Source organism: Ixodes scapularis, unplaced genomic scaffold (assembly GCF_016920785.2).
Source record: "Ixodes scapularis isolate PalLabHiFi unplaced genomic scaffold, ASM1692078v2 PGA_scaffold0__279_contigs__length_252992795, whole genome shotgun sequence".
In the NCBI taxonomy this organism is placed as follows: Eukaryota; Metazoa; Arthropoda; class Arachnida; order Ixodida; family Ixodidae; genus Ixodes; species Ixodes scapularis.
In genome coordinates this window covers 139718013-139731128 of record NW_024609835.1, presented here as the reverse complement: position 1 = coordinate 139731128, position 13116 = coordinate 139718013, and the positions used below count along the sequence as shown (strand labels likewise).

The window sequence follows — 13116 nt, the reverse complement described above, 5'->3', positions numbered from 1 at the left end:
ATGTAGCGAGATTTGACACAGAGGTGCTCAGATGCACAAAACACCCAAATATTACGTCTTTGAAAAATTAACTTTTTCGTAACTTTTCAGAACTTTCAAGTGCCCGCGTCCCCCCTTAAGGTTCCTACCCAACAAAAAAAAATGCATATACCGTAAACTTCCAAGAGAATGCCCGCCCCCGAGAGATCGCTTATCCCGTTTTTCTGGCTAAATAACATAAATATTCCGAAACATCGCCCACCCCCCAATTCCCGCTGGACGTCATGCGGTGTCGAACGGGAATCCCATCTATTGTGTTATCTGCTGTACCAATACGTCTAATAAGCGAGTTCATAGCGGGTTTCCGCGTTTTTGTCTGCGACTTGCGCGTGCGATATGGCTCCCGTAACACGCGAGTTGATGCCGCGTGTATATTGCATCGTGAAATACGATTCTGCTGCGTCCGCGATCTGCAGTATTCGTTCCCGTGACATACGAGTTATAGCGGATTTACGCCGTTCTGTACGCGATCTGCGTGCGCGATATCGGTTCCCGTAACAGGCAAGTTTGTAGCGGGTTCCCCCACGTTTATTGCACCATAAAACTTAAATCTGCTGCGTCTACGATTTGCAGTATTTGCTCCTGTGAGATTCGAGTTCTACACGAGTTTCAGCGGGTCCCTCGCACGGTAAAATGCAAATTTGCTGCGTCCGCAACCTCCGGTAGTATTTGCCACGACACAGCAGTTCGTTGCAAATTCGCGCATGTTTATTGCACCGTGAAACGCGAATTTGCGGTGTCTGCGATCTGGAGTGTCAGCTCCGGCGTCACATGGTTTGTAGCGGAGTGCCTAGGTGTTTATCATTAGCTTATAATAGAGTTTTGCTGCGTCATCCCTAAAGATAGCCCACTCCATGTTTCTCACCATTTATCTTTTCATTTTGGGTGGGCGTTTTTTGGAACTTTACGGTAAGCCGCACCGAGAATGTTTTTTCTTAAAAGTTAGAGTTATTTGTTGGAAGATATGGTGCATCTTTGTAGTGAGCGGCACCTTCAGTGGGGAAAACGTGGCATCTGCCGACAACAACTCTCACCGCAAACATCGTGGGAGACTAACGGCGTGCGCCAAGGCCTCGGCCGATCCCAGGTTGTGCAAAAGGTAGATGGCCTCCATCTCCGGCTGGTGAGGGTGTGTCTTCCAATCCATCTCGCAATAAAGCACCAGCAGTCGTTTGAGGCATTCCTGCAGGTGCTGTCCATTGATGTGTGCATCAAAGCCACTGTTGGGGCCTTCTTGGCAGGACCTGGCTTGAGGCAAAAGACAAAACACAAAGTACAGGGGTTGGGGTCACTTGGCTTACGACTAGGACTAGGCCGTGTGCTTTCCATTTCCAGGGTTTATTTATGTCAAATATTGGCTGATGTTTTGTGATGCTTATTTATTTCCGAAATACTGGTGCATTTCGGTGCATTGTCTCAGGTAGATGCTTAAAACGGCTTTTATCGACAAACCGAAATTGCGAATACAAACAAACAATCAAGACGAGACACGGTTTAACCTTTATTTACACCTGATACACAATGTTCTTCACACTCCACGATTGTAATACAGTAATCTCTCTTGGATCCTCCGGCTGATGTTTCCGGAGGATCCAAGGCATCCGGCGGTGCCGATCGCGGTGGCGCACTTGCAGCAGACAGCTTCGGCTTCTTGTTCCACGGTCGCTTCCTCTTCCTTCCGAACGCTTGCCGCGTGCTCGATTTCAACCGAGCGTCGTCCGGCATCTCGAGAACTCGAAGCGAAACAAAACAAAACACGCGCGACTTCGTAGGAAAGCGAACCAACAATGTTCAACGCAAGCGCGCAAACGGGAACTAAAACGTGCGCTCGGTAACGGAAGAAACAAAGCAGACAGGCCTAGACGGGCGGAGACGGGCCCAGGAGCAGACGACGCACCTCTCGCCAGCGCGGGAACGGAAAGGAGGAAAGGAGAAAAAGAGCGGAGGGGCGCGTTTAGGCCAATAGCAGGGGCGCTAAGCGCCGCACGTGCTCTGACGTACGGGCACCTTGCTAGCCGGCCAATGAACGATCGCAATTGGGGCCTTCGAAACCCGCGGAATGCGGACGTTTCCCGATGTTGTCGCGATAACGAATGGCATGGGGACGTGGGGAAAATAAGCGGCTTTCCAACAAGACCAAGATGGCCGCGATCCGACGAGCGATCGCGAAACGCGCGGGGCGCGAAGTTCCACTTGTTTTCATTGAACTCGCTGTGTTAGGGCTCTGCGGGGACATCGTAAATATCATTTTTTTCATGCTTAAACATTGAATTCGACATTGAAACTTTGCAGGGAGGTACCTTAGACTACAATTAATCCAAATATGTGAATTTTGAAAAACGTGAAATTTCGCGTTTTTTTACCATTTTAAGACCCGCGTCTCCCCTTAAGATGGCAAAAATTTCTTATAAAAACGGCAATTCGATAGAAGCGATAGAGCCAAAAAAAAACAGTGCCAGCAGACTTGAAGATAGACAGGAACACTGCAGAACACTTTGATCATATATTTAATCAAACAAACCTTGGTTAGGAACATCTCGCAACAGCTTTACAAAGTAAGAGAAGAATTAAGTAGAGTTTGCCGATAATTTCATCCGGGCATCAGTTCTCTTCAAACTGCTCCAGGCATCGCAAGAACACTGTCACCGCCGCTGCACTCCACTTTGTCCCAAAGCAGCCATAGGATGTTTCGCGCGTCCACAGTGGTCGGCGTTTCCTGATGTGCCTCTTTAAAGTCACTTCGTGTATACCCAGGCCGCACGCAAGGTCTATGTTTGCAGCATCCGTGGCAGGAGCAACAACGGGAACATCCGCACTGGCTTGCGCGAACAAATCAAAGATCCTCGGTGGCTTTGCCAACATGTTTTCACACACTCCTTTAGAGATTGTTGCAGCTATGGAAATCGTGGACCGGCTCAGCCAGCATGCTCAGCAAAGAAAATCTGATGTGCGCGAAGCAGTTGGCAATCTTACATCATCGGGTCACGGGCACGCTTTCTCCTGCATCAGAAACTTCCCGAACCCGTCCAATATGCCTTGCTTGTTCTGCAAAATGGTGGACATGTTGAACAGCCGATGCCGAGATATTGAATTCTTTGGCAATTTCGAACTTGGGCCGGCTACTTTTCTCAACCTCGCACATCTAAACGGCTTTCGGTAAACGATTCCAATCTCCCATACAATGCACGTGTGCGTGTAGCACGCCGCAGGCACGCGCGTCAGGGCTCTCAAAGAGATGATCTTCCCCTGGTTCCATCGCTCCCTTGACCCGATTCCGACAGGAGTTGGGCAGCGTCAGTATGTGAACGCTGCTCCCGCTGTTCCCTCCCTGCCGCATCGGTGCATCGACATCGGAATCGGCGCTCTGCCATCTGTCACATGTTTACTCCGTGTTCTCCGTTTGCCTTGTTGGAGAAGGAAGGAGGAACGCAAGTCTCCAAGCACCTCCGTATAGGATTGCATGCTGTCAGCTCCTTTGACTTCGAAATAAGCGAGGTCGGTCGCCAATACACTTAGAATAATCCGGTTAAAAATGCGTGCATTTTGGTTGAGACCACATCTGAACTTCAATAAAAGTGATAATTAAAAAAAAGCGCTTTCGTTTTTACGAGGGATTACTTATATGCATGCTAACATTCCAAGGCCATTCCTGCCCACTCTTCCTTGTTGACGATGCGCAATTTCGAGAATGCGCACTCTACATTTGCGCTAGACACGAGAAGTCCCAAAAAGTAAAAAAAAAAGGCTTGGGAGAGTACTGGCCAGTCTGGTGAAAGCAGCTTCCAAAACAGCACAGGGTCAACAACGGCACTGATGGCGTACTGGCGGTAATGGAGGAACTCGGCTTCCAGATCACTGAGCTCACATTGATAGTGCACGAAAAGCCTGTAGATGCTTTCATAGGGAACAAATTCATCTGGCAGCTCCATCTTGATGCAAGAATTAACTATCTGCGCGCGAAACCAGAACGAGTCATTCGTGAACTGCAGGTCATCAGAGATGTTGCACGAAACAGTCCTGAGCCACTTGTCTTCGGTCACGTGGTAGTAAGCAGAAAAGAAAGCAACAAGCATTAAACTTAGCGCCTCTTCAGTCATGTTCAGAAGTGCATCAACACTGCCATAGCTTTCATACGGTACAGTACTACATCTTTTCAGCAAAGTTTGTGGGTTCTCTCTATAAAAATCGCCGCTCGATCGGACCGCTCCGGGAATCACCATGTACCAGACCGGCTCCATCATACCGGCCCAGCCCCTTGCCTCGTGCAGCACGCTCTGTCCCACGCTAGCTCGTGCCTCTTCGGCTACCGCTTGCTACGTGCCCTCTGCCTTGTCTTCCACCCTCGACTCCCAAAAGTTGCTAGCTTCACACCAACAATTGTGTGAAGCTAGCAACACACAATTGTTGCGATTACAGAACAAGAAAGAATGAGTCTGACGTAAGTCTACATAGGAAATTTTTGGTGAAAAAAAAACTGACACTTATACTAAAATATTTAGACCAATATTTTTTGGTTTTAACCGATTTTTTTATTTCCCACACCGGCGGATGTTTGTCGGTGTTTTCCGGTTAAAGCCAGAAAGTATATGGCCTGCTTACGACCAGTGCAAGACAAACATAAAGCTTTAAGTCTCAATTTAATCAATTAAAGATGACACTACAGTGTGCACTCAAACTACAAACTCTTGGGAAAGGAACGATAACAAGTGTCTCTCTAATCATCAACTTCGTAATTTATAACTCCTTAAAAGAACTATGAAAAGGAAGCTCGTAGTAGGAAAAAGCACGACCCTTCACTTTCTCATGAAGTTATCTCAAAAGGAAGTCATCCGGGTCCTTGTGCGCAGACTTGTATGTCCACTCAATCATCCGCAAACAGCTTTATGGAAGAGTTAATGGTCGATGATCTGTCCATTTATAAACTAAAGAAATAAAAAAATGTCCCAGGACTGACTCTGCAACACACCAGAAGTCACATCAACAAAGTCTGAGCTTGCACCGTTTACGACGACACACTGCTTTCTCCCAGAGAGGTAATTTTCTATCCAATGGTATATTTTTTCATCAAGGCTCAGGGAGCTCAGTTTGTGTAGCAGCAAAGGGTGAGACACTCTATCGAAAGCCTTGCACAAATCAAGAACAATGGCATGCATTTCTCCTCCCCCTGAACCGTTGAAACCAAGTCATGATAAAGTTCTACGAGCTGTGTGACGCATGAGAGGCCCTTTCTAAAACCAACTTGGGTAAAAGAGAAATAACTATTTGTATTGAAATGCCTCACACCATTGATATAAATAATGTGCTCTAAAATCTTACAACATGTGCAGCTCAGTGAGATGGGGCAATAATTCTCCACTTTGTGTTCTGATCCGTGCTTATGGATTGGCGTAATGCACACCACCTTCCACTGACCTGGGAGCACACTTTGTTCTAGGGATTTACAAAAAATAATTTTTAAGTAGTGAGACACAACAAATGAGCACAATTTTATAACTCTGGGCGACAAACCATCTCAAAGCATGTTTTTGCAGTTTTCGCAATGGCAGCGCTAACAACACATGTTCAACACACGAGCGAAGTTAATCATGACGTGAAAGTTGCATATCGATAAGCGATGTGCGTAAGTGTATCCCACTTGCGTCTTCATCGGAATACTCGTGAACGGTGTCCAAGTATGTCTAGATTTTCGGCCACTTCTGCAGAGGTCCGAAAGGGCAGTCAAATTTGTGCGGAACATAAAAGCAATCCTCGTCGTCGCTACTGCTCGAGCCACTGCTGTTGGAGGAGCTGCACGAGCAACTTGAAGACGAACTGTCATCAAGAAGCAGCAGAAGTAAAGGCCAGTTCTAACATGCAGTGAAGCGCTGATGCAGCGCTATTCACGTGCCATCAGCTACTTATCGTCTGCCATGAGCAACAATTTTGACGGTGCAATACAAAGCTGATGAACACTCCCGTCGGCACGAGCTTAGCGCAAAGTCAGCGCTGTGCTTATTGCGCTCCGCTGTATGTGTGAACAGGTCTGAAAGCGGGCGGCACTTCGCGAGCAGCCATTACTATTTTTTCCGGGGCGAGAAATCCGCCGAAATCGATGGAGCAACTTTTCTCGGATCCGGGTCGAGATCTGGAGTGGGAGCTGGTCCAAAACGACGGGTGGAACACGTCCATTTTGATCCCGATTGCCCAGTGAAATAGGTGCGCTCCAGAAAAGGCGCTCCAGAAAAGGAATAGGTGCGCTCCAAAACGACCAGTGGAATCCGCCATTAAGCAAACACCCAAAGTCAAAATAATTCCTTCCAATGAACAAAAGAAAAAAAAAGAGAATGGTCAAAGTGCGCACAAGCTAGTGTAAGGGTAAGAGCTGGTGCAAGGGATCACTGCGTGCCTTTTCTTTTTGTCCCTTCAATCCTTCTTTGCTTCCTTTGGGCCAAGAGGTAGAGGGAGAAGGTGATTTCCTTGTATAAACTTCAGGGATGAAGGTAATCCACACTAGCCGTATCTAGGTCACAACGCCAACATGAGCTAGCTGACATTTTGGGCGTCGGGAATAAACTGGAGGCGTCTTGTAATCGCACTGTTTTCTAACCACTCAATCGAGAACCCAATAGCGTGTCCAGGTGGCAGCACCCACTTGGTAAAGAGTGGATTAAAAAGTTGTTCAGCGGGGTGGACATTTTTACATAGAAACGAGGCAAGATGTCAGATCAAACTTTTGAAAGCCAGATGCTGCTCAAGGTCACAGAAGCGCGAGTGTCGGCCACAATAAGCGCCTCCATAACAGCTGCGTTTTGTTTCTTACCTTAGGAGAGTAAGGTTGAAAGTAACGCCACGAAAGTAACGGATTACTTTTTTAAGTAACGGTCAATTACTTTTATAGAAGTGTAATTCTAACTGTAATTAGTTATAATTTACCATGAGTAATTGTAAATGTAATTTCTTACTTCTTTTTTAGTAATGTGTGCAAGTCTGATTGTGCAACACCTACAGCTCCAAAGTGGCCACCGGCTGCGAAGGGTTTTCCTGACGATTACAGGTGTTCTAGGTTGTGCTATAGGTTGGCAGACACCCTGACAAGCCCAGTCTATGTTTAATAAATCAGTAACATAAAAATTAAGATTGCAAGCACACCTGAAAGAGGCATAGACGTAGAAGCGGACTGCCTGCTCGAGGACAGTGATACACGTTGTCCCACGAATGCCCTGCACGGTCATGTCCTGACGCACCGACCACAGGCGATCCCAGACGAAGTGGTAGATGCTGCTCCAGCTGGCTTCCTTGGATGGCACAATCCTGTCCGACAACAGACGCACCAGTTTGTTTGCTCTGGTCATAAAAGTTACCTACAAGATGAGAATGGCAGGGCATCTAGCATGCACTCGCTGCCTTCCATCGTGCATTGGGTGCACGTGCACACTCCAACTTTGCAAGACGTCAAAGTGTAGTCGAAGCTAGGAAGCTCACGCTGGAGGCAGGGCAACCGAGAGATCTCCCTACCATTACCATCCTGTCGCTAACTATAGAAAATGTGACAGCTCTTTAAAGTTACAGTGTGCAACATTAATTTGTGGCCAAGCAAAAGCAAAATACAATTCATGGAAATTAATAAACAAAATGCAGTGTGATATGACTGAAATGAGCAGATTCTCAAGGAACTAGTTCAGCGTTTTCGGCTTAAACCAAATAAGTATTTTCGAGGGCGTTTGGAGGGGGGGGGAGGGGGAATGCGACTCATTACTGACTGGATGACCACTTCCTTTCGCAGTTTTCAGCTCGTCTCAAAGATCGGTTCAACTTTCAACAAAAGCTCCGGGGGCGCAGGGGGTTTCAGGACGAAATCTAATTTTTTCACCTGATAGCAATTTGTGTGCCAAATTCTTTGTTCAAAGAGAGTTTAATCGTGAACTGCACAATAAAAACCAAGGGCGTCCGTAAATGCTGCACATTTTTTAACACCCCTAGCTTCCGTCTACTAGAGGAGGGCATAAATATGATTGTTTTATTGTCGCTTCTGTGGTCGGTGCGAGTTTACCACCTCTCGCAGTCGTGAAAATGGGGGGAAAACGCACTGAGTACAATGCTTGCAAATTTCTGGATTTTGATAGTTTCACTCCAAAATGGTAGTGAAACTCATGTTCGTCCTGTGTACAAACACAAGCAAATGACGATAATGTCAGATCAAGATAGAGCCCCAGTGCGTCTTGCAGAACAGGTCGCGTCGGCTGCCACAGACAGCAACAAATAAAATCAGTACCTAGTTCAATCACTATACCAGGGGTGGCCAGGTTGATCTGGCGTAAGAGCCGCAAACAAAACCACGAAACTTCCAAGAGCCGCTGGGGGGGGGGCAAACTACTGTCTAGAGCAACAAACGATACTCGAACCACTTTCAATCTATCCTATTCAAAAGTAGTCCAACTGCAAGTAAGGTAGCAGTAGCACACAACTACCAAACCGCAACCTGTCTTCCAATTTAAAACAAGTTCCATTTCTCTTCTTGGGGAAGAGCTCGTGTGACCGTGAGCTCTTCCCCAATGTATAGTGCAGGGGTGGCCAAGCCACAGCTTGGCCACCCCTGCACTATACATTTTAAATAAACGCTTCTAAATATTGCATTTTCGTCAGCATACTAGTTTTCGTAAAATAAAAAAAAAAAAGAACCGAGAAGTTTATAAGTCCACAAATATTCGCCGCAATAAACTGAAAACTTTTGTTTGGAATAAAAATCTAAAAAAGTATGCCGAATTTCAAAATAATAAAAACCGAAAACGCCAAACCCTAAGTATATCCGAGGGCTTTAGCATGTACCTGTAGTGTATTGAGTGACATTCCAGAGGAACAGCAAACCGTGTTTATTAGTTCGGAAGGTCGGGTCACAGAGACATCAACAGCATGGGGGCATAGCTGATACCGCAATGCACGTGCAGCAGAGTAACAAAGGCCACGTGCACACACGGGTGCTGTCCTCGGTTTAGTACTATCACATTCATGCAGCAGTACCATTTTCGTGTTTGGGGAGGGGCGGATGAGGCGGATCGGTTAACCCCAGTGATAAACGCACGACGAAATGTCCCTGCAGCGTGCAATTCGCATAACGAGTGTCCATAAAAAGTTGTCCACGAAACGAGTTTTGACGAAACTGTAGGGACCCAAATTGTATGGCCCTGGGCGTATTCCAAAAGTTACTCGATCCTACTCCAGGGTAAGTAGGGGTTTTGTATACCTTGGCGTTCTAAAACCTACCCGCGTCCAACGTTTTCAATCTGTGTTGTCACGTGACACGACCCGCCAGGGTAACTCGGATTCATTTGGGTAAGATTTGGAACACATCCCTTATGTCAGTGGTGTATCCAGGAATTTTTTCTGGGGAGGCGGGGGGGAGGGGGGAAGGGGGGGGAGGGGGGGGAGGGGAGGGGGGAGGTGAAGCTTTATAAGCCTCCCCCCTGACTACGCCACTGCCTTATGATAAGGCCCGGGGTCCAACACAACTCGATGGGGATATTTGGAACATTTTTATATAATTTAATGCGACTTGCAATCGGTCTTTGGCCATGTTGAATAAACCTGAGACTGGGGCGGAAGTGAACATACAAGTCAAAGGAACAAAAAAGGAAAGGACGACGTCTCAAACTCGGCTACCAGGTTTATTCAGTCGGCCTCCTTATATAGCCCTCAATCAGCCACCACCAACACGAAGAGACAACTTCTAAACAGTCCAAACGCCAAACCCTCCAATACACAGAGTAGTACTATGAACGGCCCTTCATGCCGATTAACAAAGATAACTCTACAACCTCCCCCAAAATTTAACAAAAGGATCAGTACATTATCTATTCTAACAAAAGTTCACAAAAAAAAAAAAGTCTTTATGCCAGCGATGAAGGGATGACACACATTGAATCTAAAATGGGGCAAAGATGTACAGTACACACATCCCAATAAAAAAATAAAAAAAAAGTAAAAATTATATTTATAAAGAATTTTTGGAATTTTTATTGAACTGTAACGAAGCCGGACTTATGCAATTACCTAGAGATCTTATCCGCACCGTCTCCTTTACTGGTCTTTTTGCATCATTCCTCTCCTTGTGAATGATTCCTGTCTCCGATAAAATCGCAGTGCAGTTGTTACATTCGTGGAAATGTTTTGCAATTTCCGAGTTCGGTACACTGTTCTTCACATTTCTTTTATGTTCACTCAATCTGTCGTTGATGCATCACCATGTCTGTCCTACATACTTAAACCCGCATTCCACTGGTATCTCCATACCATACCTCGGCAAACCTCACTCATCAGGGCCCTCACTCACCCTCTCTCACCCTCATCTTCACAGGTGAGGTGTGGGTGAGTGAGTTTCTGAACCAGGAATATTCACGAGTGTGAGGGTGAGTGAGGGCCATGAGGGCTGTGAGGGCTGTGAGGGCTGTGAGGGCGGTGAGGGCCGTGAGGGCCGTGAGGGCGGTGAGGGCGGTGAGGGCCATGAGGGCCATGAGGGCGGTGAGGGCAGTGAGGGCCATGAGTGCGTGAGGGGCGTGAGGGGCGTGAGGGCCGTGAGGGCAGTGAGTGCATGAGGTGGTGTGAGGGCCATGAGTGCGTGAGGGCGGTGAGTGCGTGAGGCCCCTTTCAGATCGAGCATCTTTCTCAGCAATTTTGGTGTTAATGGCGGGTTGTTCTCTAGCTTTCCCTAGATCGACACGAATTGCTGAGATCGGGTCAGGCTCGAAATAAGCAAGCAACTCGGAGCAATTCGAATACGTTTGAAGCGGCTGCATCCAATCAGGGACGCAAAATTTTCACGTGATACCTCGTGCCGGTGATGATGACACCGAAAGACTTGGTTCTGGTTTGAAATCGATCGTTTTTTTGGAAATAAACTGCTTCAGAAAGGTGCATTAGTATTCTTAACGAGATTTAAATGCATAAAAACATGTTTATAACCCGTAATTGTGTCTAAATAGTGCAAGAAAAATAAAATTTTATGATGACGATGGCAAATTGCAGCAATTGGTTGCTGCGTGTGATCGCGGGCGGCCCGTGTTGCTGGTGTTGCGACGTAAAGTTTCTGGGCGAAATTGCCCCATCTGAAGCTGGCCTGAGTGGCATGAGGGCCATGAGTGTGTGAGGGGTGTGAGGGCCGCAAGGGCGGTGAGGGGCGTGAGGGACGTGAGGGCGGTGAGTGGCGTGAGGGCGGTGAGTGGCGTGAGGGCGGTGAGTGGCGTGAGGGCGGTGAGTGGCCTGGGGGCCGTGAGGGCGGTGAGGGCGGTGAGGGCAGTGAGGGCGGTGAGGGCGGTGAGTGGCGTGAGGGCCATGAGTGAGTGAAGGGCGTGAGGGCAGTGAAGGCGGTGAGGGGCGTGAGGGCAGTGATTGGTGTGAGGGCCGTGAGGGCGGTGAGCGCGTGAGGGCCGTGAGGTTCAGTGAGGGTGAGTGAAGGGCTGAAGGTGAGTGTGACTGTGAGGGTGAGGGTGAGTGAGGGGCTGAAGGTGAGTGTAGCTGTGAGGGTGAGGGTGAGTGAGGGGCTTAGGTGAGTGTGGCTGTGAGGGTGAGTGAGGGCGACCTAAAATGCCGACCTCTGCTCCATACACAACACCGCTCTAGCAATTTACCAATTTTTCTCAATGTTTTTTTTTTTTTTTTGTTTTTTTTGTTTTTTCAGTTATTCGCACCTGTTTGAAATGGCGTCAATCTACTGAGTTTAAAATCCGAGCTGAGTTCGAGACGTAGTCCTGTCCTTTCCTGTTCCTTCGACCTATATGTTCATTTCTGCCCCAGTCTCAGGTTTATTCAACATGGTCAACATTCACCAGCTCGCCTACACCCTTACTATATTATCTCTGGTCTTTGACCACCCAAAAAAAATAAGCTTGAAAAAAAGATTTATCTATTGGATTTCTGTGTTGCAGCTGTTGTAACTGGTTAAACGAGCAGTACCCTTTCTGCTCGTTTAGTAAGGTCTCGCTTACGAGTAGCAGTAGTAGCTGGAAAGCTTACGTGCGTAGAAGGTACGATGTGGTTCTCAGGAGAACGTCGGGTGGCCTCAGTTCATCAGGACTGGCCTGTCTCTGCCCAGCCGCTGACCTTGCAAACTGCTTGACGGCCCTATCTCGATCAGCTTTCGGTCTGTCAGCACACAAATGGACACCGTGTCATGAACATCAACGTGCATATATTCTGGATAAGACCGTACCGTGCTTGTTTTTCGGTGCCGGGAACTATCTCGAAGGGGTCCAGAAGTCGTTCTTTCTCGCGCCTGCGTCAGACGAATTTATCATTGTTGAGGATCGATTGACCAGAAACCAAAGCTAAACAAAATGCACAACTTCCCTCAAGCTTCACACCTCGCTTTTACTTTTCCTAGTGCTTTTTAGGAGCCTCGATGTGAGCTCCACACTGTATTCATTTTGGCGCGTGTTTCAATGTTATTTTGCACGAATCCATCAGCACGAGTTTAATGCGAACATTTGCTTACCATTCCCGCTCACGTCGAGGGCACATGTCTCCACACCTTCCGACCACACCAGCCATGCCAGCGCCAATGTTAGTTTTTCCCGTGAATATATTGTTTTTTTGTGTGTGTTTTTTTACGCGACATTCATTAAAATTTCACGATCGTCCGGTAGTCAAACGGTAGCGTGGGCGCGGCGCAACCTCGTTGGCGCGGCGGCGCGGCGACAGAATAGACAGATGTGACGTTCGTTAGTTTATTTTGTTTGAAAGCTTTCATTTTTGGCGGATAGATGGCCTTACTTTTCACCCATTTCATTGGATGGTAAAAAATAAGTACTCATAGTTTATTTCACTGATTTCATCATTTAAATTTCCTGAATTTCACCCAATCTCGTACATTCATTCTACCAGGTTTTCCAACATCTGGATTTTCAATTCGCCGAACACAGTAATCAAAGATTGATAAGTGCGTAAGTGAAAAAAATTGTGGTGGTTTAACTCGGCCGACTCGGCTATGCCAGGATATACGTAGCGTGAGCTTATGCCAAGCTTATGCGCACTAAATGAGAGGCGCTATCAAGCGGCTCCGGTGCAGCGTCAGATTTGGCTACTGCGCAACGGACGCGCACAGATGGG

At 47.3% G+C, this 13116-nt stretch overlaps 1 protein-coding gene across 3 annotated transcripts in view; it reads right to left on the bottom strand.

Annotated features, from left to right (window-relative positions):
- LOC115324839 (SAC3 domain-containing protein 1) overlaps positions 1-12721 on the bottom strand; it is a 30730-nt gene extending 18009 nt beyond the window's left edge. The window contains exons 1-5 of one of the 3 annotated variants that reach the window (XM_029985502.4): positions 12503-12721; positions 12221-12283; positions 12025-12153; positions 7168-7329; positions 1074-1283 (exon numbers count right to left, since the gene is read on the bottom strand). In XM_029985502.4, the coding sequence (XP_029841362.3) occupies positions 1074-1283; positions 7168-7329; positions 12025-12153; positions 12221-12283; positions 12503-12558 (620 nt within the window). In that variant the 5' untranslated portion in view covers positions 12559-12721. The remainder of the gene's footprint in view (positions 1-1073; positions 1284-7167; positions 7330-12024; positions 12154-12220; positions 12284-12502) is intronic. The other 2 variants (XM_042289935.1, XM_042289936.1) reach the window with 2 other exon arrangements.
- Between the last annotated feature and the right edge of the window lie 395 nt (positions 12722-13116).